Raw genomic sequence first — 23,371 nt, 5'->3', positions numbered from 1 at the left:
AACTTCCCCCATTCGGATCCATTTATTGGCAGGTGTTAAGATTGCTGCCATTGTGTCTAATTATGGCATGATATTTTGGGAAGTAAAAAGGCATTGAGATGCATGAAAGGTTTTGGCGGAGTAAATACTAAAAACACCTCTCCAATGGCTGAAGGGTCAGGAACCAAAGGTGTGAGATTCAAAGCAGTTGGAACCTTGCCCAAATCTAATACATTTTGAAACTTATTTGATTTGAGGCAGGTTCCTTTAGATCGAAAAATAGCTGATGTGACTCCTTTATTCAAAAGGAAGGGAGGCAGAATGCAGGAAACTGCACGCCAATTAACTTAACATCTATCAGGGAAACTGTAGAAGCTATTATGAAAGACAATATAACAGGCACTTGAATAAGTTTGAGGTAATCAGGCAGAACCAGTGTGGCTTTGTCAAAGGGAAATCCTGTTTAACTATTTTGTTGGATTTCTTTGGGGAAGTATCTTGAGCTGTAAATATAGGATAACCAATGAATGTACTTTGTGTGGATTTCCAGAAGACATTTGATAATGCGCCATATTTCCAAGAATAAAAGCTCATGGTGTAAGGGAGTAACATATTGACATGAAAGGATGATTGGCTTGCCAACATGAAGCAAAGAGAGAAGGATTAAGTGGGTCTTTTTCAGGTTGGTTGAATGTCACAACTGGTGTCCCACAGAGTTTAGTGCTGGAGCCTCCAACTCTTTGCAATTTATATAAATGGTTTAGATGAAGGGACAAGAGACCTTGGAGTGCAGATTCATAGGTGCTTGAAAATGGAGTCTCAGGTAGATAGGATAATGAAGAAGGTGTTCAGTATGTTTTATTTTAATCATCAGAGCATCGAGTATAGGATTAGGATGTCATGTTGTGGATGTACAGGACATTGGTTAGGCCACTTTTAGAATATTGTACGCAATTCTGGTCACTCCTCTATAGGAAGGATATCACGAAACTTGAAAGGATTCAGAAAAGATTTACAAGGATTTTTTAAAGATTAGGTTAGATTGTATTCCCTACAGTGTGGAAACAGGCCCTTCAGCCCAACCAGTCCACCCCGACCCTCCGAACAGTAACCCTCCTAGACCCACTTCCCTCTGACTGATGCACCTAACATTATGGGACAATTTAGCATGGCCAATTCACCTGACCGGTACATCTTTGGATTGTGGGAGGATACCAGAGCACCCGGAGGAAACCCATGCAGATACAGGGAGAATGTGCAAACTCCACACAGACAGTCGCTCAAGGGTGGAATTGAGCCCAGGTCCGTGGCACCGTGGGGCAGCAAGCTAACCACTGAGCCACTGTGGATGTTGCCAGGGTTTGAACTATAAGGAGAGGCTGAATAGGCTGGAGCTGTTTTCCCTGGAATGTTGGAGAGGTGACCTTATCGATGTTTATAAGATCATGAGGGGCGTGGATAGACATTTTTCTGAGTCTTAAACCTGCCCCATTCGAGGGATCCATTTATTGTCAGATGTCAGATTGTCAGATGTCAGAACTTAAGATGTTAAGAAAGATCGGCAAAGTCTTTTCCCCGGGTTGGGAGAGTCCAGAACCAGCGGGCATAGGTTTAGGGTGAGAGTGGAAAAATGTAAAAGGGACCTAACTAGCAACCTTTTCGGGGTGGTGCGTGTGTGGAATGAGCTGTCAGAGGAAGTGGTGGAGGCTAGTACAATTACAACATTTAAAAGGCATCTGGAAGGGTACATTAACAGGAAGGGTTTTCGAGGGATATGGGCCAAATGCTGGCAAATGGGACTAGATTAATTTAAGATATCTGGTCGGCATGGATGAGTTGGACGGAAGGGTCTGTTTCCATGCTATACATCTCCATGACTCTATGAGCTATGGTATGGTAGGACCAAATTACTGCAGATGCTGGAATCTCTACTGAAAGCAACAAATGTTGGAGATCACAGTGGGTCAGATAGTATCCATGGAGAGAGAGCAAGCTAATGTTTTGTGTATAGATGACTCTTTATCAGAGATTTTCATCTAGACTCAAAATGTTAGCTTGCTGTTTATCCATGGATACTGTGTGACCTGCTGTGATCTCCAGCATTTGTTATTTTCAATCCTATGATATGGTTGTTAGATTTGCAGATGTCACTAGGATAGGTAGAAAAGTAAGCTTTGAAGAGGACATAAGAAGTCTACAAAGGGATACAGACTGGCTAATGAATGTACAAATATTTGGAAAATATAATGTGAGTATAATGTGAGCAAGTGTGAAATTGTTCCTTTTGACAGAGAGAATAGAAAAGATAATATTAACTAAGTGTTGAGAGTTGCAGAGCTCTGAGAGGCAGAAATATCTGGGTGTCCTAGTGGATGAATCACAGAAGGTTAGTATACAGGTAGCAGGAAGAGGCAAGTCAAAAGAATGTTTCACAGAAACATAGAAAACAGGAGCAGGAGTAGACCATTCGGCCCTTCGAACCTGCTCCACCATTCAATATGATCAGGGCTGATCATGCAATCTCATTATCCCGCTCTCGCCTTTCCATGTCCAGCTTCCTCTTGAATATATCTAACAAGCTGTCCCCAACAGCTTCCTGTGGGAGAGAATTGCACAGATTCACAATTCTCTGAGTGAAGAAATTCTTCCTCATCTCAGTCCTGAATGGCTAACCCCTTATACTTAGACTGTGACCCCTAGTTCTGAACTTCCCCAACATCAAGAACATTCTTCCCACATCTAATCAGTCCAGTCCCATCAGAATTTTATGAGATTTCTCTTCATTCTTCTAAGTTCCAGTGAGTACAAGCCCAGTTGATCCAATACTTCTTCCTTTGTCAGTCCTGCCATTAGTTTTGTGAATCTTTGCTGACCTCCCTCAATAGCAAGAATGTCCTTCCTCAGACTAAGAGACCTCATTGCAAAGGGAATTGAGTGCAAGAGTAGGGTGGTTTTACTTCAGTTATATAGGGCACTGGCAAAACTGCACCTGGAGTACCATGTACAGTACTGGTCACCATACTTACAGACAGATGTTAACGTGTTGGAAGCAGTTCAGAAAACTCTTATTAAACTAATATATGGAATGAGCAGATTGTTTTATGCGGAAGGGTAGGCCTGCATGCTCAGGCGTTTAGAAGATCAGAGGTGATCTGGTCAGCATGGATGGGTTGGACCGAAAGGTCTGTTTCCATGCTGTACATCTCTATGACTCTGTATAAGATCCTGAGGGGACTTGACTGGCTGGATCATGAAAGGATATTTCCTCTTGTGGGCAAAGATCTAGAGTGAAGATCATAATTTTAAAATAAGGGGTCAACCATTTAAACCAGAGATGAGTAAATGTTGTCTCTGGAATCACTTTCCTCAAAAAGTAGTGCTCACAGAATATTTAAGCATTTTTAAGGCCGAGGTGGATGGTGTCTTGATTACCAAAAGGGATAATAACTTCTCGGGGATAAGCTGGAATGTAGAGTTCAGTTTATATTCAGATCAACCATGATCCTTATTGAATGAAAGAGCTTGATTTTGTTTCTTGTTCATACAGAAAAGGAGTGTAGAGGAGCAAAGCTTTCCTTTTTATTGGAATAACAGCATCTCATTTTCTGCTTGGAAACTCGACAGCCTTCTGGATTTAAAATCAAGTTCAACAACTTTGGGCCTTGAGCACCTTCTCCCATGTCCCTACACAACCCACCTCCCACACACACACAAGGCCTTGTTATCACTTTATTTGCTGTTACACATTCCCCATTGTTGGCCACTAATTATCCCCATTAGCAACTATTCATTCTCCCATGCTGATCATCATTGACTCCTTTGTTTGTCCAACTGCTCTTCTCTCTCTTTGTGCTCTAGCCCCACCTATCGTTTATTCCTTGCCTTCTCCCCCCTCTCCCCCACCCTATCTTCTGCATATAAAACTGATATTTTCCTAGTTACCATCAGTTCTGAGGAAGAGTCGCTGGATCTGAAACATTAACTCTGATTTCTCTACACAGATGTTGCCAGACCTGCTGAGCTTTTCCAGTAATTTCTATTTTTGTTTCCTTTTATTAGATAGGTTTCTATGATCTGTTCTACTGATAATGTTTGACAATCAGCTTCAATGTATCGTAGTAGAAGCATGGACATATTAGAATATATGAAGGTGGATACATCTCTTAGTTCTGACCAGATATATCCAAGAACCCAGTAAGAGGCTAGAGAAGAAATTGCAGGGGCCCTGCTGATATATTTGCATCATCGTTAGCCACGGGAAGATTGCACGGTAGCAAATGTTGTGCTCTTATTCAACAAGTCCTGCAAAGAAAATCCTGAGCACTATAGACCAGCAAGTCTAACATCTGTGGTTGGTAAATTACTTGAGAAGATTCTGAGGGAGAAGATATCGATTCATTCAGAAAGACAGTTTGATTAGAAAAGTGTGTAAGAGATCATGCCTCTCAAACCTGTTAGAGTTCTTTCAGGAAGCGTCCAGGAAGGTTGATGGGGACAGGACAGTAGACATACTATATATATAGATTTCAGTAAGGCCTTTGATAAGGTTCTATTTTGTAGGCTGCTCTGGAAGGTTAGATTGCATGGAATTCAGGGAGAGCTGGATATCGGATACATAATTGGCTTCATGGTAGGAAACAGAGGGCAACAGTGGAAGGATGCTTGTTGGACTGGAGGCCTATGGCTAGTGGAGTACCTAAGGGGTCAGTGCTGGGCCCATTGCTATTTGTTATCTATATCAATGGTTTGGATGAGAATGTACATGGCATGATTAATAGGTTTGCAGATGACACTAAAATAGGCAGTAGTGTGGACAGCAATGAAGGTTATCAGAAATTGTAGCAGGAGCTCGATCAGCTGGGGAAATGGGGCGAGGAATGGCAAATGGAGTTTAATATACATATGTTCGTGGTGTTGCATTTTGGAAAGTCAAATCAAGGTAGGAGTTTCATGGCTTTAAGGAACAGAGGGAACTTTAAGTTCAAGTGCATAGTACTCTGAAAGTGGAGTCACAGGTAGACAGAGCAGTAAAGAAAGCTTTTGGCACACTGGCCTTTATAAGACAGGGCATCGAATATAGAAGTTGGGAAGTTATGTTGCAGTTGTTCAGGATGTTGGTGAGGCTGCACTTGGAGTATTGTGTTCAGTTTTGCTATAGGAAGGATATTATTAAACTGGAAAGAGTACAGAAGAAATTTGCAAGGATGTTGTCTGGACTCAATGGTCTCAGTTATGGGGAGAAGTTAGACAAGCTTGGACTTTTTTTCTTTAGAGTGTGGGAGACGTAAAGGGTATTTAAGACTATGAGAGGCATAGATAGGGTGAATGCACTCAGTCTTTTTCCCAGGGTTGGGGAATCAGGGACTAGAGGGCATCAGTTTAAGATAAGAGGGAAAAGAATAAAAGGGAACCTGAGGGGCAATGTTTTTACACTAAGGGTGGTATGCATATGGAATGAGCTGTCAGTGGAAGTGGTTGAGGCAAGTACATTAACAACGTTTAAAAGGCATTTGGACAAATACATGGTTGTGAAAGGTTTAGAAGGATGTGTGCCAAGAGCAGGGAAACAGGGTTAGCATGGATGGACATTTTGGTCGGCATGGACCAAATTGGGCCAAAGGGTCTCTCTCCGCAATGTGGGACTGTATGTCTCTATGTCTCTGGAGCTTTGAGAAAGGAATTGGATGAATGCTTGAAGGAAACTTTGAATAAAGATGAGGGAAGTGAGAGTAATTGGATAGCTCTTGGAACAAATATTCTGAAGCTCTGTGAAAGAAAATAAAAACTGTTCATTCCATAGAAACATATTTCATCTCTGCATAACTCCAAGATATAACATATACAAGACCTGGCATAGACATGATGAGTTGGCAAGTCCCAGGATATTCTCTCCAAATGATAGACATTTGTTTTCTTATATTATTGGGAACTTGTCCCTTTAAGTGAACCTGCTATTGGAGCACATTCATTGACAATCGCAGTCTGGGTTCCAGCTGATCAGTGACCTTAGTTGACCCTATCATTTTAAAATGGTACTTTCATGTCATAGACTGTTGAGCATAGTCCCAGAGCATAGTAATCTGTGCAATAGATGAGATTCGGTCTGATACCAGTGTCAATATGGGCATTCTAACAATATTCTGGTATTTGTAAGAGATGAAAATAGCATGCTTCCAGAAAGGCCAAACATTGGTCATTGCACAAAGCTCTGCAGCAGACCAAGAATTAACTGATAACATCTGCAAAATGAAAGCCAAATAGACTCAAGTTGCCCTAAGTTCAGCCTATAAGCATTGCATGTTTCACAAATAGCATCCAGTGAGAGTACATTTGAGTTTCAGGTGATTTCTGATGAAGAAACACATCAAATGCTCTGGATTCAACTGAGATTATTTTCAATGGAAGTTTGGTTTGAAGTGATTCTTTCAGAAATCGGAGTGTAATGGGCTGCACACTTCAGGGTCATATTTCATTAAAATTTCAGTAATGCCTCAAAACAGTCACAATGAAAACTGCTGCAGTGCGACACACCATTATGTGGGGCTTTGTGTTCTCTGAGTGAAGGCAATTTGACTCTGGGAGCCAGAGTGACATGAGCTTAATGAAGGGGAAGAAGGACTTTTTAAAGATAACTTTTCCTGAGCCCACACTCACTGCAAAGACAGATAATCTGAAGCTGTTGGCTGATGTACCTGGAAAGGTCTAAATCTGGATCTTAATTACTTCAATGTAGTGTTTTTGCAGTTGTTGAGGTCTGGTGTTTTGCTATATTAAGAGAATGTGGTATGCATGATCATTGGTTAGTGTTCTCAAAATTGCTTCATCTTTGTACCTCTTAACGAATAATACATTTGCCATTGTCAGGTGGATGAGATTTAAAGTTTTCCCTGATTGCTTTTTATTAACCCCTTCCTGGAAAATTCCCTACTTTTTTTTAACCTCCCCTTCACCCTTAAAGGCAATGTCAGTCATAGTGGACAGTTCCAATAGGTCATTGACCCCTGATAGGTCCAATGTTCATACATAAAACACTAATGTACAATTCCAGCACAGTGATCATCCGAGTCCGTAACACTGGTCACACACCTTTTTGAATATAGAGAATACTGTGGTGTCAGTCCAGCCCATCACTGTAAGGAAAGCAAAATGTTGGAAGTTAAACATCCTCAAAAAAAAGAATTTTGCAGCATCTGCAGAGAATCCCGACAGTATGGAAGCAGGCTATTCTGCCCATCAAGTCCACACCAATCATCCAAAGAGCATCCCACCCAGATTCACCCCCTTACCCTTTATCTTCCATGGCTCATCCACCTAACCTATTCATCCCTGGACACAACAGACAATTTAGCATGTCCAATCCATCTGACCTGCATATCTTTGGACTGGAAGGAAACACTCACAGACACTGGGAGAATGTGCAAATGCCAAATGGCCACTTGAAGGTGGAATTGAACCCAGAGCCCTGCTGCTGGGAGGTAGTAATGTTAACCACTGAGCCACTGTGCCACCCAGAAAGAAGTAAAAACAGAATTAACAAAGTGCAAATCTGGATTGTTGTGGAATACTGTCTACTTGCCTGGATGAGTGCAGCTCCACCAAAACTCAAAGTGCTCAACATGAACCAAGACAAAACAACCCACTTGATTAGCACTACACCCACTATCTCATTTTCTCCATCTCAGAAAAGCAATGTGTGCACCATCTACAAGGTACACTGTAGCATCTCACCAAGAACACCTTCCAAACCCACAACCTCTACTAGCTAGAAGGACAAAGACAATAGATACATGGGAACACTGCAACCACCAAGTTCCTCTCCAATGCACACACCATCATGATTTGTGAAGATATCACCATTCCTTCACTTTCTCTGGATCAGGAATCTTGGAGTTCCATTCCTGACAGAACTACAGAATTATCTTCACCATTCAATCTGTTATGGATCAAGATGGCAGTGCACCGTCACCTTCTCAATGCAGATGTTGAAACTGTCTGTCTATATTTTAAATGACCTGAACATTTCTGACTATTAGCTTGACTTACAGATTATTCAAAACATGTGACACTCTTTAAATAAAGTTCATCCTAAAATGTTTCTAAATTCTCGGTTCAACATTTTCCATTTCAAATTTCAACAGTTCCACTTTCCTGACCTACTTTGAAGTAATATTCTGAGCTTATCTATCCCATTTAATATTTGATGTGCTTTTAATGAGGTTGTGGCATAATCCTTTTTGTCTACCCTGCTCTGATGGTGAACTTTTTTTTATCTTTCAAATGAGCTCACTCGTTTCAGACTTGCACTCCCATAGTGCTTTGACAAGTGTTAATTCTTTTTCCTAGCAGATCTATACATAAAACTCCAAATGCAATCTGATACCTGCAGGGTTACAAGAAACCTTGCCATTGCTATATTTTACTGACTAATATGTTTCCTTCTTGACAATAGTGATTACATTTCAAACCTAGTTCATCAAATGAAAAGCACATTAAGTTTGTGATTGACTTGATATCAATGCAATCCTTTTCTTCTTTACATTTTTGAAGGTGAACAATAGTGTGGTTGGAGGGTGAGACTGAAGTTGGGCAAGCGGAAAAGAGGGGAGAGTGCAGTGCTGCATGACAGTCACCCCACGGTCTGGATTTGGAGAAACACTGGTTGTGGGGGAGAGGGGAGCATGCTTTAAAAATAGCTTTGTTGGACAGTCTCTCAGTCTTCTGCTACCACTGGGACACACTGTAGTGGGAGGGTGGGAGACATGCGGGATTTTGGGGGAGAGCTGGCATTAATGTCTCCAATGAACTTCTGTCAAGAGCCCCTTCATAGACCAGTGAGGGACAGAGTCAAACTTTCAAAGATAAAAACAAAAGGAGTAAACCGTCAAGTGCTCATTAGTGTCCAGCTCTCGGAAGCATGGTGGGTTGTCAGGATTTATCGTGGCTGTTGATTTGAAACTGTTTTTAAAAAGGGAGATGGTCAAACTCTGGTATTGATGTGATGGTGAATGGCTAAAGCATCACCACTGCAGATTAGTACCAAATGAGTAAACATTTTGACACAGGTTTGGCTTGTGAGGCTGCTGAGTCTCATTCCTCTGCCTCCAGGCACCAGAGAGCCCAGTAATGGCCTGCCAACCCATTCTACCTTTGACAACCATTTTCCAGGACTAATTTTCACTGGCGTGCTGCCGAACTCACCTCGAATCTAATTCAGGCCTTTCAAAATGTATTTTAAAAATCACTGTGAGGTCAGATTTTCCAAGGAAGTGGCAATCTCATGCACATACAGTTACAGTCATTGAGCTGTAAAGCACAGAAACAAACCCTTCAGTCTAACTTTTCTATGCCAACCTCATATCCTAAATTAAGTTAATCCCATTTGCCAACATTTGGCCCATGCTCCTTTAAACTCTTTCTATTCACATACCTATCCAGATGCCTTTGAAAGATTGGAATTATACCAGCCTCTACCACTTCCTCATTCCATACTCACACCACCCTCTGTGTGAAAAGGTTGCCCCTTAGGTCCCTTTTAAACTTTCATCTCTCACCTTAAACCTATGCTCTCTAGTTTTGGACTTCCTCTCTCCAGGGAGAAAACCTCGACTCTTTATAAACCTCTATAAGGTCACCCCTCAGCCTTCAACGCTCCAGGGAAAACAGCCCCAGCCTATTCAGCCTCTCCCTCTAGCTCAAACCCTCCAATCTAGCTACATCCTTGTAAATCTTTTCTGAACCCTTTCAAGTTTCTCAACATCTTTCCGATAGCAGGGAGACTAGAATTGCATGCAGTATTCCAAAAGTGGCCTAACCAATGTCCTTTACAGCCTCAACATGACCTCCCAACTCTCAAAGTCAGTGCACTCACTAATAAAGGCAAGTATACCAAGTGTCTTCCTTGCTATCCTGTCTATCTGGCACTCTACTTTCAAGGAACTATGAACCTGCACTCCAAGGTCTCTTTGTTCAGCAACACTCCCCAGTACCTTACCATTAAGTGTATAAGTCCAGACTTTTCTTCCCAAAATACAGCACCTCGCATGTATTTAAATTAAACTCTACATGCCAATCCTTACCCCATTGGCCCATCTGATCAAGATCCCGTTATATTCTGAGGTAACCTCCTTCACTGTCCACTATCTCCAATGTTGGTGTCAACTGCAAACCAACTAACCATATCTCCTGTGTTCACATCCAAATCATTTACATAAATGACAAAAAGCAGTGGACCCAGCACCTGTCCTCATGGCACACTGCCGGTCACAGATCTCCATTATGAAAAGCAACCCTCCACCACCACCCTCTGTCTTCTACCTTTGAGCCAGTTCTGTATCCAAATGGCTAGTTCTCCCTGTATTACATGTAATCTAACCTTGCTAACCAGTCTACCATGAAGAACCTTGTTGAATGCCTTACTGAAATCCATATAGATTAGGTTAAAATCTCTATAGTATGGAAACAGACTCTTTGGCCCAACAAGTCCACACTGACCTTCCGAAGAGTAACCCACCCAGACCCATTCCCCTACCCTATCTTTACCTCTGACTAATGCACCTAACACTATGGGCAATTTAGCATGGCCAATTCACCTGACACGCACATAGAGTCATAGAGGTGTACAGCATGGAAACAGACCTTTCGGTCCAACCTGTCCATGCCGACCAGATATCCTAACCCAATCTAGTCCCACCTGCCAGCACCCGGCCCATCTTTGGACTGTGGGAGGAAACCGGAGCACCCGAAGGAAACCCACGCTGACACAGGGGGAATGTGCAAACTCCACACAGACAGTCGCCCGAGGTTGGAATCAAACCCAGGTCCGTGGTGCTGTGAGACAGTAGTGCTAACCACTGAGCCCGTACAGATCATGTCCACTGCTCCATCCTCATCAAACCTCTTCTTTACTTCTTGAAAAGACTCAACCAAGTTAGTGTTTGCGACTCTGGCCCTTCTATTTTACATTTCTGAGAGGAGATTTTGGTCAGAGCTCCCCACCCCCACCCACCCCCGCCAGAAATGTGGAGGTGTAACTGTTGTGCTGACACTTCTTTTGCAGTGTAGACCTGTCAGAGGAAGGGAAGCCACATTCACTTTTCACAGCTCTTAGCTGCCAAATTCTGAAAGTTGTCAACCAGGCAGCATCTTTGACAGTCGCTGTCAAACAGGAAGTACATTGGGTAAGGGTGATGTTAAGGTCTACCACAAATCTTGCCAGGGAACAGTGTTGATGCTCGCCAACTACCTAATCAAAAATGCTCTCAAAAAAAATGGTAGTGAGAAGACTTCCTTGGGTGGTGATAATTTGGCCGAACCTGCCCAAAGGCAAGGAGGACCTTTTTTTATTCATTCAGAAGATGTGGGCACCACTGGCTGTCCAGCAGCATTTATTGCCCGTTCCTTGAGAAGATGGTGGTGAGCTGCCTTCTTGAACTGCTGCAGTCCATGTGCTGTAGGGAGATTCAGAATTTTGACCCAGAGACAGTGAAGAATCAGTGATATATTTCTGAAATTTGCAGTTGGTGGTGTTCCCATGTATCTGCTGCCCTTGTCCTTCTAGATGGAAGTGGTCATGTGTTTGGAAGCCATTGCTGATAAGTTACCAACAGCAGATGTCAGAAGATGGACACAGCATGGATCCCATTGTACCTGATTCCACACCACTGTCTGTCCTACCTGGCAACCCTTAACCAGGAGGCAGAGGAGGGAGATAAAATTCAAGACAATACCAGAATTCCAGATGTCACTACCTGTAAATACATATATTTGGTTGTTTGTCTTCTTAAACATGTGGAAATAGGCACAGAATTTGATACTAAATCTTACAAAATCTTAAAATCTTTAACAAATTCATTTTCTCTGGAAACTGCTCAAAGATTCCTAAATCTGACTGTGAATGGAAGGAACATGTTGTGTCCTGATCGTCGACCAAGTTATGTCCTCAAATTGGCTCTCCTTTTTCCACACCACATAGTTCTTCTTCAGATATTTTCTAATCATGCTTTTCAAAGAAGTTTGAATCCACCTCTGGAGCATGGTGTCCTGGTCCTGGTCACTTACAGTTTGCGATCTATAATTTCTTCAAAGAACTCGAATAAATTGGTTAAACTGTATTTCCATGTGAAAGACTTTAGATTTAGTTCCAAACTAAATAATAGCATAACAATTCATTTTTGATAGTTTGGAGAGATTTACTTAGATTACTTACAGTGTGGAAACAGGCCCTTCGGCCCAACAAATCCACACCAACCCGCAACCCACCCAGACCCCTACATTTACCCCTTCACCTAACACTACGGGCAATTTAGCGTGGCCAATTCACCTGACCTGCACATTTTTGGATTGTGGGAGGAAACCGGAGCACCCGGAGGAAACCAACGCAGACACGGGCAGGATGTGCAAACTCCACACTCCTGAGGCGGAGAATTGAACCCATGTCTCTGGCGCTATGAGGCAGCAGTGCTAATCAGTGTGCCACCATGCCGCCCGTAATTAGATTAGATTAGATTACTTACAGTGTGGAAACAGGCCCTTTGGCCCAACAAGTCCACACTGACCCGCCGAAGCGCAACCCACCCAGAGACAGGGTTTCTGATGCTGAGTGATGCCAATAATGTGGTTTCAAATGACAATGCAGTTTTAAATCAGGATGATATATGTGTTTGAGGTGAAAATATAAGTACTAGTGTTACCATATGTCTGCTACCTGTCCTAGATTGTAGAAGACCAGTGTTTGAAAGGCATTTCTAATGGAGCCATGATGAATGGCAGAGAAATCTGACAAGGCCTATCTTGACATCAGAAGCTTTTCACTCCACCTTTTATGTTTTTGACAAGCAATGCAGTTTTTCTTTGTGAGTTGCCATTACTGCTTGTTAATCACCTCATTAACTGCCCAACTCACCTCATTAATATCCAGCTTTCTTGCCTACCAGACAAGCTAGACATGAAGTATACTTGTCATAGAAACCAGAGCATGTTGCTGGCCAATTCAGCTTACTGTTTGCTCTGAAGGAATTCCATGTTGCATATGACAAAACAGTCTTCCAGCAGCAGTCCTTGTCCACAAATGTTGTTACCTGGCATTTTCCAAACCCTTGCAACCATCCTGACACCTTTCTTGCAGAGAATTGCATGGCAGGATAAACCACAACAAGCACTGAAAGGCTGCAGCAAGGAGTCTTTGTGCACTCTGACAGGGTCTCAGCTCACAATCAGCTACACCGCTAGGTTGCTCATTTGCTCTCTTTTCGCTCGTTCAATGAATGCCACACCATGCCATGCCAGAAAGTGGGTGGGAGCCAGTCTTCAGTCCAGTCAAGGTGGGGATGAGGTCAGTCAAGGAAACCTGATTGTGTCGAACACAGGCACAACCTGCACATCACCAAGAGCCCTGGCTATTGCCAGTCTTCCGCTGGGGACACTCATGGCCAGCGACATCTGTCCTGAGACTGGACAGTGCTCAGGTTTGTTGGGCCATCACACATGGTCAGGACAATCATGCACCCTCTGTCAGCTGCAAATACAGTGGTCAGGGACCTGCTCAATCATCTCCAAGGGCTATTTGAAAATTGTCAGAGGTTTGAGGTGAGTGCACTTCTGAGGGTCCATCCCTCGAGCATTCAGGAAGGTTCAAGGGGGTGCCTGTACTGTCAGTGGACAGTAGCAACATGGACTAGTATTTAAATGGCGAAAAGTTGCAGCATGCTGCTGTGCAAAGGGATCTGGGTGTTCCTGTGCTTGAATCACAAAAAGTTGGTTTGCATGTGCAGCAGATAATTAAGCAGGCAAATTAAATATTCCCTTCATTGCAAGAGGGATGGAGTTTTAAAATAGGAAGGTTATGCTGCAACTGTAATGGGAGCTGGTGAGACCACATGTGAAGTACTGCGAACAGTTTTGGTTTCCTGACTTGAGAAAGGATATACTGGCACTAGAGGCAGTGCAGAGGAGGTTCACTGGGTTGATTCCAGAGTTGAGAGGGTTGGCTTATAAGGAGAGATTGAATAGACTTGGATTATATTTATCAGAATTTAGAAAAATGAGGGTGGGATCTTATAGAAACATATAAAATTATGAAGGGAATAGGTAAGATAGAAGTAGAGAGGATATTTCAACTGGTGGGTGAAACTAGAAATAGGGGGCATAGCCTCAAGATAAAGGGGAGCAGATTTAGGACTGAGCTGAGGAGGAACTTCTTCACTCAAAGGGTTGTGAATCTGTGGAATTCCCTGCCCAGTGAGTAGTTGATACCACCTCGTTGAATGTTTTTAAGATGTGGAGGTGCCGGTGTTGAACTGGGGTGGACAAGGTCAGAAGTCACACGACACCAGGTTATAGTCTGACAGATGTGTTTGAAATCACAAGCTTTCAGAGCATTGCCCCATCATGACTCCACATGGTGAAATGGGAGCGCTTCCAAAACTTGTGATTTCAAATAAACCTTTTGGACTATAACACGGTGTTGAGCGTTTTTAAGGCAAAGATAGATAGTATTTTGAACAATATAGGAATGAAGGGTTATGGTGAGTGGGCCGGTAAGTGGAGCTGAGTCCATGAAAAGATCAGCCATGATCTTATTGAATGGTGGACCAAGCTCAATGGGCCAGATGGCCTAATCCTGCTTCTATTTCTTATGTTCTTAGGCTTTTATCAATGCCAAAACAGAGGGTGGGTGGGGGAGTCCAACTAGGAGAGAAAGCAGAGCCACTGGTTGTAGAGGCTGGGAAGTTATGTGGCTATGCAAAACAGCATGTAAGGTCTTGGTGTACTACTGGGTGGGGAAGGATTATTAGTGGCAATGACAACTACCGTGCTCTCCACAGCACAGATGAACAAGGTAGGTGTCATTCGGAGTAACACTGGGGTTCATAAGGAGTGGAAGATATTTTGTTGTGGGCATATTTCGGTGTCTCCACATCCCCGGGGGAGGGTGGTGGCAGTGATGAGAGAATTCGATTTTTGCCTCAATCCACTTGCCGAGCGAGCTGGTCCACATAATTATTAGGTGCGGCAAGACCCTGTTGGTGAGATAATATGCACCCACCCATTTGGGTTTTTGTCCTTGAACAGTGCTATACCATCCTTAGTGTGGTTAACAAGTGACAAGTGGGGTATCATATTGTCCTAATCTTGACAGAGTAACACCTCTGAGGACATTAGAGCACACCAGTATGACAAGGTTACCAAAGTTATGGACTCAACTTTCGAAAGTGGAACTTTAACTCATGCTTTTAAGAGTCAGAGTCAAGTGACCAAAGGATAGGGCAAAGATTCAAGGGAAGCAGCAAGAAGGTTTAGAGGGGATGTGAGGCAAAATGTTTTCACCCAGAGGGTGGTTAGAATCTGGAACTCACTGCCTGTAAGGGTGATAGAGGCAGAAGCCTTCATAACATTGAAGAAGTATCTAAGTGTGCACGTGCAACGTCAAGGCATACAAGGCCAAGGGCCAAGTGCTAAAATATAGGATTGGAGTAGTCGGGTGGTTGTTTTTTATGACTGGCACAGACTCAGTCAATCGAAGGGCCTTTTATCTGTGCTGTCATTCTCTAAGACCCTATGATTCTAACTTTGAATTCATGTCATGCTTCAGCTCCATTCATCTTGGAAGCAAGCCAAGATTTTAATCTTATTTGTTTCTTCTCTGCAGGATTACCGTCTAAACATCTTCCTGCGCCAGCAGTGGAATGACCCCAGGCTGGCGTACAGTGAGTACCCCGATGATTCTTTAGACTTGGACCCCTCCATGTTGGATTCAATCTGGAAACCAGATCTCTTCTTTGCAAATGAGAAAGGAGCCAACTTCCACGAGGTCACAACCGAGAACAAGCTATTAAGAATTTTTAAAGATGGGCTTGTCCTTTATTCAATAAGGTAGGAGACAGTGAGTGGAGGAAATGAGTAGCATAACTCCGATGTCTGTTTTTATCTGACTGCCAAATGCTCTTTCTCTGAGCAATTGTTTACCATCAGCCTAACTCTAAGCTTCATAACCACATTATCTCCAGTTGGCAGAGTGAAATTCCAGGCTGAAATTAACTGCTGTTTACACTATTCTGATAGACATGGCACCATGTCACATAGCAGGGTTGATTGCGCTTTTCTTGTGTAATATGTTGCTAGGGTTCCGAATGACTCAATTACAACTCGATTCCTTTTTGCTGAAAATAAACTGAGCCCTTAAACTGTGGAATCTGTGCTCACCAACTTGTCTCTCCTGCCTCTGCAGTCCCATCCTAACGAATCACACTTAATTAAAAATATTGAATTTGCTTGCTCATACATCATTGCAGTTACTCACACAAAGGATAATGATTGAACTTAAAAAGGGTCCAGCCAAATTAGAGAAGTGAGTGACAGATGTTTATTATTGCAGACCGTAGAATTTCAAAGATGGGTCAGGGCGTTATACTCCAGGGAATCAATAAGTTCACCTACCTGCTGATCGCCAAGCTCCCACTTTTTAAAAATAATTTATTGCCTTCTCAGTTTGTTTCTGCTACTCTATGTTGTGGAATTTTATCAGAAGGCTACTCCTGCAACCTTGTAGTTTTCGTCACCTCAACCAAAATCTGGCCTTGGGTGAGGGATAACAAATGCTGAGGAAATAGCAGCAGAAGTAGACCATTCAGCCCCTCAAGTCTGCTCCGGCATTCAACGAGATCATGGAACATCTGTTATGTTTCAAAGTCCATATGCCCAACAACCCTGATATTGATCCCTCTGCCTAATAGGGATCTGTGTACGTCTGCCTTAATCATATTTACTGACCCTGCCTCTCCTGCTTTCTGAGGTAGAGAACTCACACAGAGCCAAATAAATCCTCCTTATCTCTGACCTAAAAGAGCGACTCCTAATTTGAAAGCAGTACCTCCTAGTTCTGAATTCACCAACAAAAGTAAACATCCTTTCCACATCAGCTTGTCAAGACCATTTAGGATCTTATGCACTTGAAATAAGTTATCCCTCACTATTCTAAGCTGCAACAGAATTAAACCTAATCTATCCAAGATATCCTTATCAGCCAACCCACTCATTCCAAGTACCCATCGAGTAAATTTCCTCTGAGCCACCTACAATACATTTATATCCTTCTGCAAATAAAGAGACCAAATCTGAGCAGAATGTTTGAGATGTGGTCTCACTAATTCGCTGTATTATTGAAGAATTACAGCTTTCCTTTTGTCTTCAATTTCTCTCATAATAAAAAGAGCATCCCCTTAGCCTTTTTGATTATGTGTTATACCAGCCATGGTGGTAAATCCCTGGGTTTTAAATATGTACAGCTATGGACTCATACAGCTATACAGCATGGAAACAGATCCTTCGGTCCAACTCATCCATGCCAACCAGATATCCTGAACAAGTCCAGTCCCATTTGCCAGCTTTTGGCACATATCACTCTATATCCTTCCTATTCATATATCCATCCAGATGCTTCTTAAATGTGGTAATTGTAGCAAACTCCACCACTTCCTCTGGCAACATCCACACGTATTAACCTTTGCTTGAAAAAGTTGCCCCTTTTAAATCTTTCCCCCTACCTTCAACCAATGCACTCAAGTTTTAGACTCCCCCACCACCGGGAAAATACCTTGTCTGCTTATCCTATCCATACCCCACATGATTTTATAAACCTCTATAAGGTCATCCCTCAGCTTCCGATACTCCAGGGAAAACAGCCCCAGCCTGTTCAGCCTCTCCTTATAGCTCAAGCCCTCCAACCCTGGCGACATCCTTATAAATCCTTTTTGAACCCTTTCAAGTTTTACAACATCTTTCGTATAGTAGGGAGACCAGAATTGCACACATTATTCCAAAAGTGGCCTAACCAATGTCCTGCACAGCTGCAACATGACCTGCTAACTTCTACATTCAAAGCACTGACCAATAAAAATAAACATACCAAACGCCTCATTTGCTATTCTGTCTACCTGGGACTCCACTTTCAAGGAACTGTGAACCTGCACTCCAAGGTGTTTTTTGTTCAGCAACACTCCCCAGAGCCTTTCCATTAAGTGTATAAGTCCTGCCCTGTTTTGCCTTTCCAAAATGCAGCACCTCACATTAATCTAAATTAAACTCCATCTGCCACTCCTCTGCCCTTTGGCCCATCTGATCAAGCTAAACTTCTTTGCTGTCCAGTACACCTCCAGTTTTGGTGTCATCAGCAAACCTACTAACTGTACCTCCTATGTTCACATTCAAATCATTTATGTCAATGACAGAAAGAGGTGGACCCAGCACCGATCCTTATGGAGTGAAGGTTTATGGATATGGTGCCAATCAAGTAGTTGCTTTGACCTAGATGATGTCAAGCCTTTTGAGTGTTGCTAGAGCTACACCCTTCCAGACCAGTAAGGAGTATTCCATCATACTCCTGAGTTGTGACGGGTAGATGGTGGAGAGGCTTTGGGGAGTCTGGAAATGAATTACCTAAGAATTCTTAAATGCTGTATTTTAATTTGCTAAGGTGAATGGTGTGTCCACATGGAAGGACTTGCAATCCATGTTGTAAACATCCAAGTTAAACAGATGCAAACAGAAAACATGAAACTTATAGCATGTGTGCATAATCAGTGGACAACTATTAGCAAAGGTAAAATAGGAAGAGAATTTGGATCAGACTTTAAAATTACTGGAATTACGTTGTGATTGTTACACCATTATCCAGTATGTTGTTAGTGTTTAATTATGTACTTTTTAAAAAAATGTTCTTATTTGACTGGATCAGATTTAGAGTATCATGCCTCCTTTTGGTATACTGCTCTTCATCAATATGCCAAGCTCTCAATTAATACCCCAACCCTGATCTCCATCAGTGCTCTATGCCCACTCTCCATTGATTTCTTAAATTAACCTCATGACTGAAGTTATTGTTACACACAAGAAAAAATATTAATGCAACATGTGTGCACACAGAATACAAATAAAGAATGTATCCAAAACATAAAAGTAGAACAAAACTATCCAGTTTAGTCTCTGAATTACTCACGCAGAGCAGATAGTTGAACATTGCAGGCTTTACAGTGGACATTACCAATATTCTTGACACTGGTTGGTAAACAATCAATTTGACAATCCTAAACTTTACAGATTAGCTGAGATTCTGTAGTTCCAATGCCTTCTGACTGTGATTGAACTCCAACCTTTGTTCCCCTCTTTAACTGGCATACATCACTCAGAGTTATGAAGGGTCCTTTCTTGCAACACATGGATAATTAGGAGTAAAAGCAGAAATTTCTGGAGAAATTCAGTAGGTCTGGAAACTTGTTCTGCTTTCTCCCCAATAGATACAGTAGATCTGCTGAGTTTCTCCAGCGATTTCTGAGTTTGTTTCAGATTTCCAGCATCCACAGTTCCCGGTTTCATTTATGTTCTTCATCTGCAAATGTCACAGTTTGCTAATGCTCAAATAAACATGAGAATGCTCAGTGCCACCAGTCTACACCAGTAGAGTTAAACTAGCTTTTTTAAGCCTTGCTGTTGTGTATTCTGAGAAAAAACAGACCTATCTTTAAGAGGTGGCCTTCCTCTGTGATGGGAGATATAGTCAACCCTTTTGTTATCTTTTGTTAAGTCTCTCTCTGTTTGAAGTTCCCTAATAATTTACATGTACAACATTCCATTGACTGTTTGCCTGACAGTCACTGAATTTAAATTTACAGTTTTTCTACAGCTGTCCTCCTTTCGAAAACAACATAATTTGGAATTATAAAAATATAATGTTTATAAATACTTTGGGTTTCTCAACCAGGATCATAACAATACCTCACCTCCACTGGCCATTAAAATTTCTCCCCCTCCTCTCTCTCTACCCCTCTGTCTCTCTCTCTCTCTCTCTCTTTCTCTCTCTCTCCCTTTCTCCCACTCCTTTGGAGACTTTCACCGTTCTCTTCATCCAAATCCAAACCTCTCCTCAACCCAGATTCCTTCACCTCTCCTCTCTGTCTAGATCCCATCCCTGATGTTCATGGTAGACCTTCCTTTTTGAATACTGGGGGCATGAGTTTAAGGTTGACAGTAAGAAAGTTTAAGGGAGATGTGCAAGGAAAGTTTTTTACACAGACAGTGACAGATTATCTGGAATATGCTGACTAGAGAGCTGGTGGTAGCAGATATGATAGCAAAAGTCAGGAGGCATTTAGACTGACACATGAAGAGGCAGGGAATAGAGGGATACAGGCCATGTACAAGCAGATGGGATTAGTTTAGGATGGCAACATGGTCAGCATTGTTATGGCAGGCCAAAGGGCATGTTTCTGTGCTGTACTATCCAATGTCATACAGAAAATCCCTGGCTCTCCAGCTGGACGTGATCCCCATTCCCCTAATGTGTCTTATTAGAACTCCTTCATAGATTCCCTACAGTGTAGAAACAGGCCCTTCAGCCCAACAAGTCCACACCGACCCTCCAAACAGTCACCCACCTAGACCCATTCCCCTACATTTACCCCTGACTAATGCACCTAAGCTACACATCCCTGGACACTGTGAGCAATTTAGTTTGGCCAATTCTTCTAACCTGCACATCTTCAGACAGTGGGAGGGAACTGGAGCACCTGGAAGAAACTCACGCAGACACAGGGAGAATGTACAAGCTTCACACAAACAGCTGTCAGAGGCTGGAATCAAACCCGGATTCCTGGCACTGTGAGGCAGCTGTGCTAACCACTAAGCCACTGTGCCGCCTTGTCTTCTGCGACCAGGAAAGATTATACCAATTGGTCAAACTGATTATTCTGAAAGCTCTGCTCTCTGTGCAGCATCCCCAGTGGTTCCACAGTAATGGAGTCACTACATAAATGCTATTATAGTACCTGCTAACAAAAGGTCAGTTGGACAATGATCGGTGAAAGGTGAAGGCCGACAATTCTCAGGTACCGGCAACTACACGCAGAAAACATGTAGGAATGGCAATCAGTCCTTTGCAATGTTAATCAACATCAACATTCATCGGAGGAGACATTCAACAACAGGATGCACGGAGCATCAAAAAGCGTTCACCAGCTGCAGACACTTCATAATGGGAAGCAATTTGCAATGAGAGGTATAACACAACAGGAGGAAATACTCAGACCATAGCTGGGAACAAGGAATGGTTCAAATTGTGCTTTGGTCCTTGCTGATGGTTTTGATATCCATGAATAGTTCAATCTGATTCATATTAGTCTCCAGTTCTGTACATCTTGCTGATAGCCTGTCTGTCTGACAGCCATCTGACAACTTTGGGAGCTTATTCACTGACATGTGTCAGAGTTCATCTTTCTACTTGGAGATCACAAGCCCCACCATTGTATAGCCTACGGGTGCCGTTTGTTTTCAAGGAAGGAGTGAGACAAAACCAACATTGGCATTATTTATGTGAGCAATTACCAAAACTGGAGCACAAATTCTGCTATACCCCACAGAACTTAGGGCAGATCCCTTTTTGCATTAATACCAAAGCAAAAACAGATTACACCAACAAAAACATTGATCAAGATGAGCACTCCCTCTCCACCTGGTGCTTCAGGCATGATGGAACTAAGAGGAAGAGTCTTAGCTACAGCGAATGAGGATGGTTCACCGATGGTTCATTTCTATTTCCAAATGGAGAGCCTTTTACACGTTATCTAACAATTTCTAGAGTCATATACAGTTAGAATTGTACTCTTTAACTCCTCACTGCTCATTCTCTCTCAGCAGAACCTCTTCCCTCTTTTGTCTGACATTGTTCCCTACATGGATTATGCCCACTGGTCCTTCCCTCTGCAGCTCCGAGTAGACATCCCAAACCCTAGCACCAGACATGGGACACTGCTTTGTGCACTCTTGCGATCAGCTGCAGAGTACTATGTCTATTCCTCTGATTATACTGCCTCCTGCTACCACTACAGTGGCAACGGCAGCAATTAGGGACCCAGAGCAGGGACTGTGGCAGTCAGCCACTTGGTGGGGTTGGTGTGCCCGCGCAGAATTCTGGCAGTCGGTGATATCGTGGAAGCAGCTGGGGGCTTGGAACAGCGCAAGAGGAGGACTCTGGCGGAATGTGGCAAGGCAGCTGGTGAGCCAAGGGGGTGGTAGCAGCAAGACAGAACAGCAGAGCTGCAGGGTTTAAGAGACTGAGCCCAACATGGGGCGAGATCAAGGCCAGCACAGGGAGATATCGAGCTCAGTGCAGGACAGATGAGCTTGGTGTGGGGAGAGAGATTGAGCCCAGTGCAGGAGGGGTGAGGGGGTGGGGGTTGGGGATGCAGTGGGGTGAAGAGAAAGAGCCCCGTGCCGGCGTGGAGTACAGGGAGAAGAGATAGAGTGCAGTGCAGGGGGAGGGATTGACCTCAGTGCAGGGATAAAGTTTAAAAAATCACACAACACCAGGTTATAGTCTAACAGGTTCATTTGGAAGCACTAGCTTTTGGAGCGCTGCTCCTTCATCAGATGGTTATGGAGTATAAGATCATAAGACACACAATTTATAGCAAAAGGTTACAGTGTGATATAACCACAATTATATATTAGAAAAGACCTGGGTTGTTTGTTATGTCTCTCAACTTTTACAATGAACATGTTGGTTTTAGTTCTTTCGTATGTAAATCACAGAACATATAAAAGTTACATTCTCAAGTGAACTTTACCAATTGGTGTCATGTCAGCCCAGGTGTGTCATTTAAGGTGTGAGCTTCCCTGTGAGAGATTGTCTGTGCCACTACGGTCAGACTGATTCTAATCTACAAAATGGATTTACAGAATTTTGCATGGATTCATGTAGTTTTTGACCAAAGTAAAATGTAATTCTGCAAGTATAAATTCACCCCACAAACTTGTGTGTCTCTGTGTGTGTCTGTATGTGGGGGGAGGGTTGGTGGGGAGGCAGGGATAATGAGTGTCTGTGAGAGAGTGTGTTTATGTGTGTGAGTCTGAGTGAAAAGGGGTACAAGTTGCAGATCGAGCCCAATGTTGGGGAGAGATCGAGCCCAATGCGGAGGGTGAGAGATTGAGGCCAGTGCAGGGAGAGAGAGATTGAGGCCAGTGCAGCGAGAGAGAGATTGAGGCCAGTGCAGGGAGAGAGAGATTGAGGCCAGTGCGGGGACAGAGAGATTGAGGCCAGTGCGGGGAGAGAGAGATTGAGCCCAGTGCGGGAAGAGAGAGATTGAGCCCAGTGCGGGGAGAGAGATTGAGCCCAGTGCGGGGAGAGAGATTGAGCCCAGTGCGGGGAGAGAGATTGAGCCCAGTGCGGGGAGAGAGATTGAGCCCAGTGCGGGGAGAGAGATTGAGCCCAGTGCGGGGAGAGAGATTGAGCCCAGTGCGGGGAGAGAGATTGAGCCCAGTGCGGGGAGAGAGATTGAGCCCAGTGCGGGGAGAGAGATTGAGCCCAGTGCGGGGAGAGAGATTGAGCCCAGTGCGGGGAGAGAGA

The 23,371-nt window shown here is 43.2% G+C and overlaps 1 protein-coding gene across 6 annotated transcripts in view; it reads left to right on the top strand.

Annotated features, from left to right (window-relative positions):
- Positions 1-23,371, top strand: part of glra3 (glycine receptor, alpha 3) — a 221,916-nt gene that overhangs the window by 125,192 nt on the left and 73,353 nt on the right. For all 6 annotated transcript variants that reach the window (XM_043704636.1, XM_043704642.1, XM_043704625.1 and 3 more), the window contains one exon: positions 15,626-15,849. In XM_043704636.1, the coding sequence (XP_043560571.1) occupies positions 15,626-15,849 (224 nt within the window). The remainder of the gene's footprint in view (positions 1-15,625; positions 15,850-23,371) is intronic.

Source organism: Chiloscyllium plagiosum, chromosome 2, assembly GCF_004010195.1.
Source record: "Chiloscyllium plagiosum isolate BGI_BamShark_2017 chromosome 2, ASM401019v2, whole genome shotgun sequence".
NCBI lineage: Eukaryota > Metazoa > Chordata > Chondrichthyes > Orectolobiformes > Hemiscylliidae > Chiloscyllium > Chiloscyllium plagiosum.
Note: the sequence above shows the minus strand (reverse complement) of the source record. Positions and strands in the feature narration are given on the sequence as shown.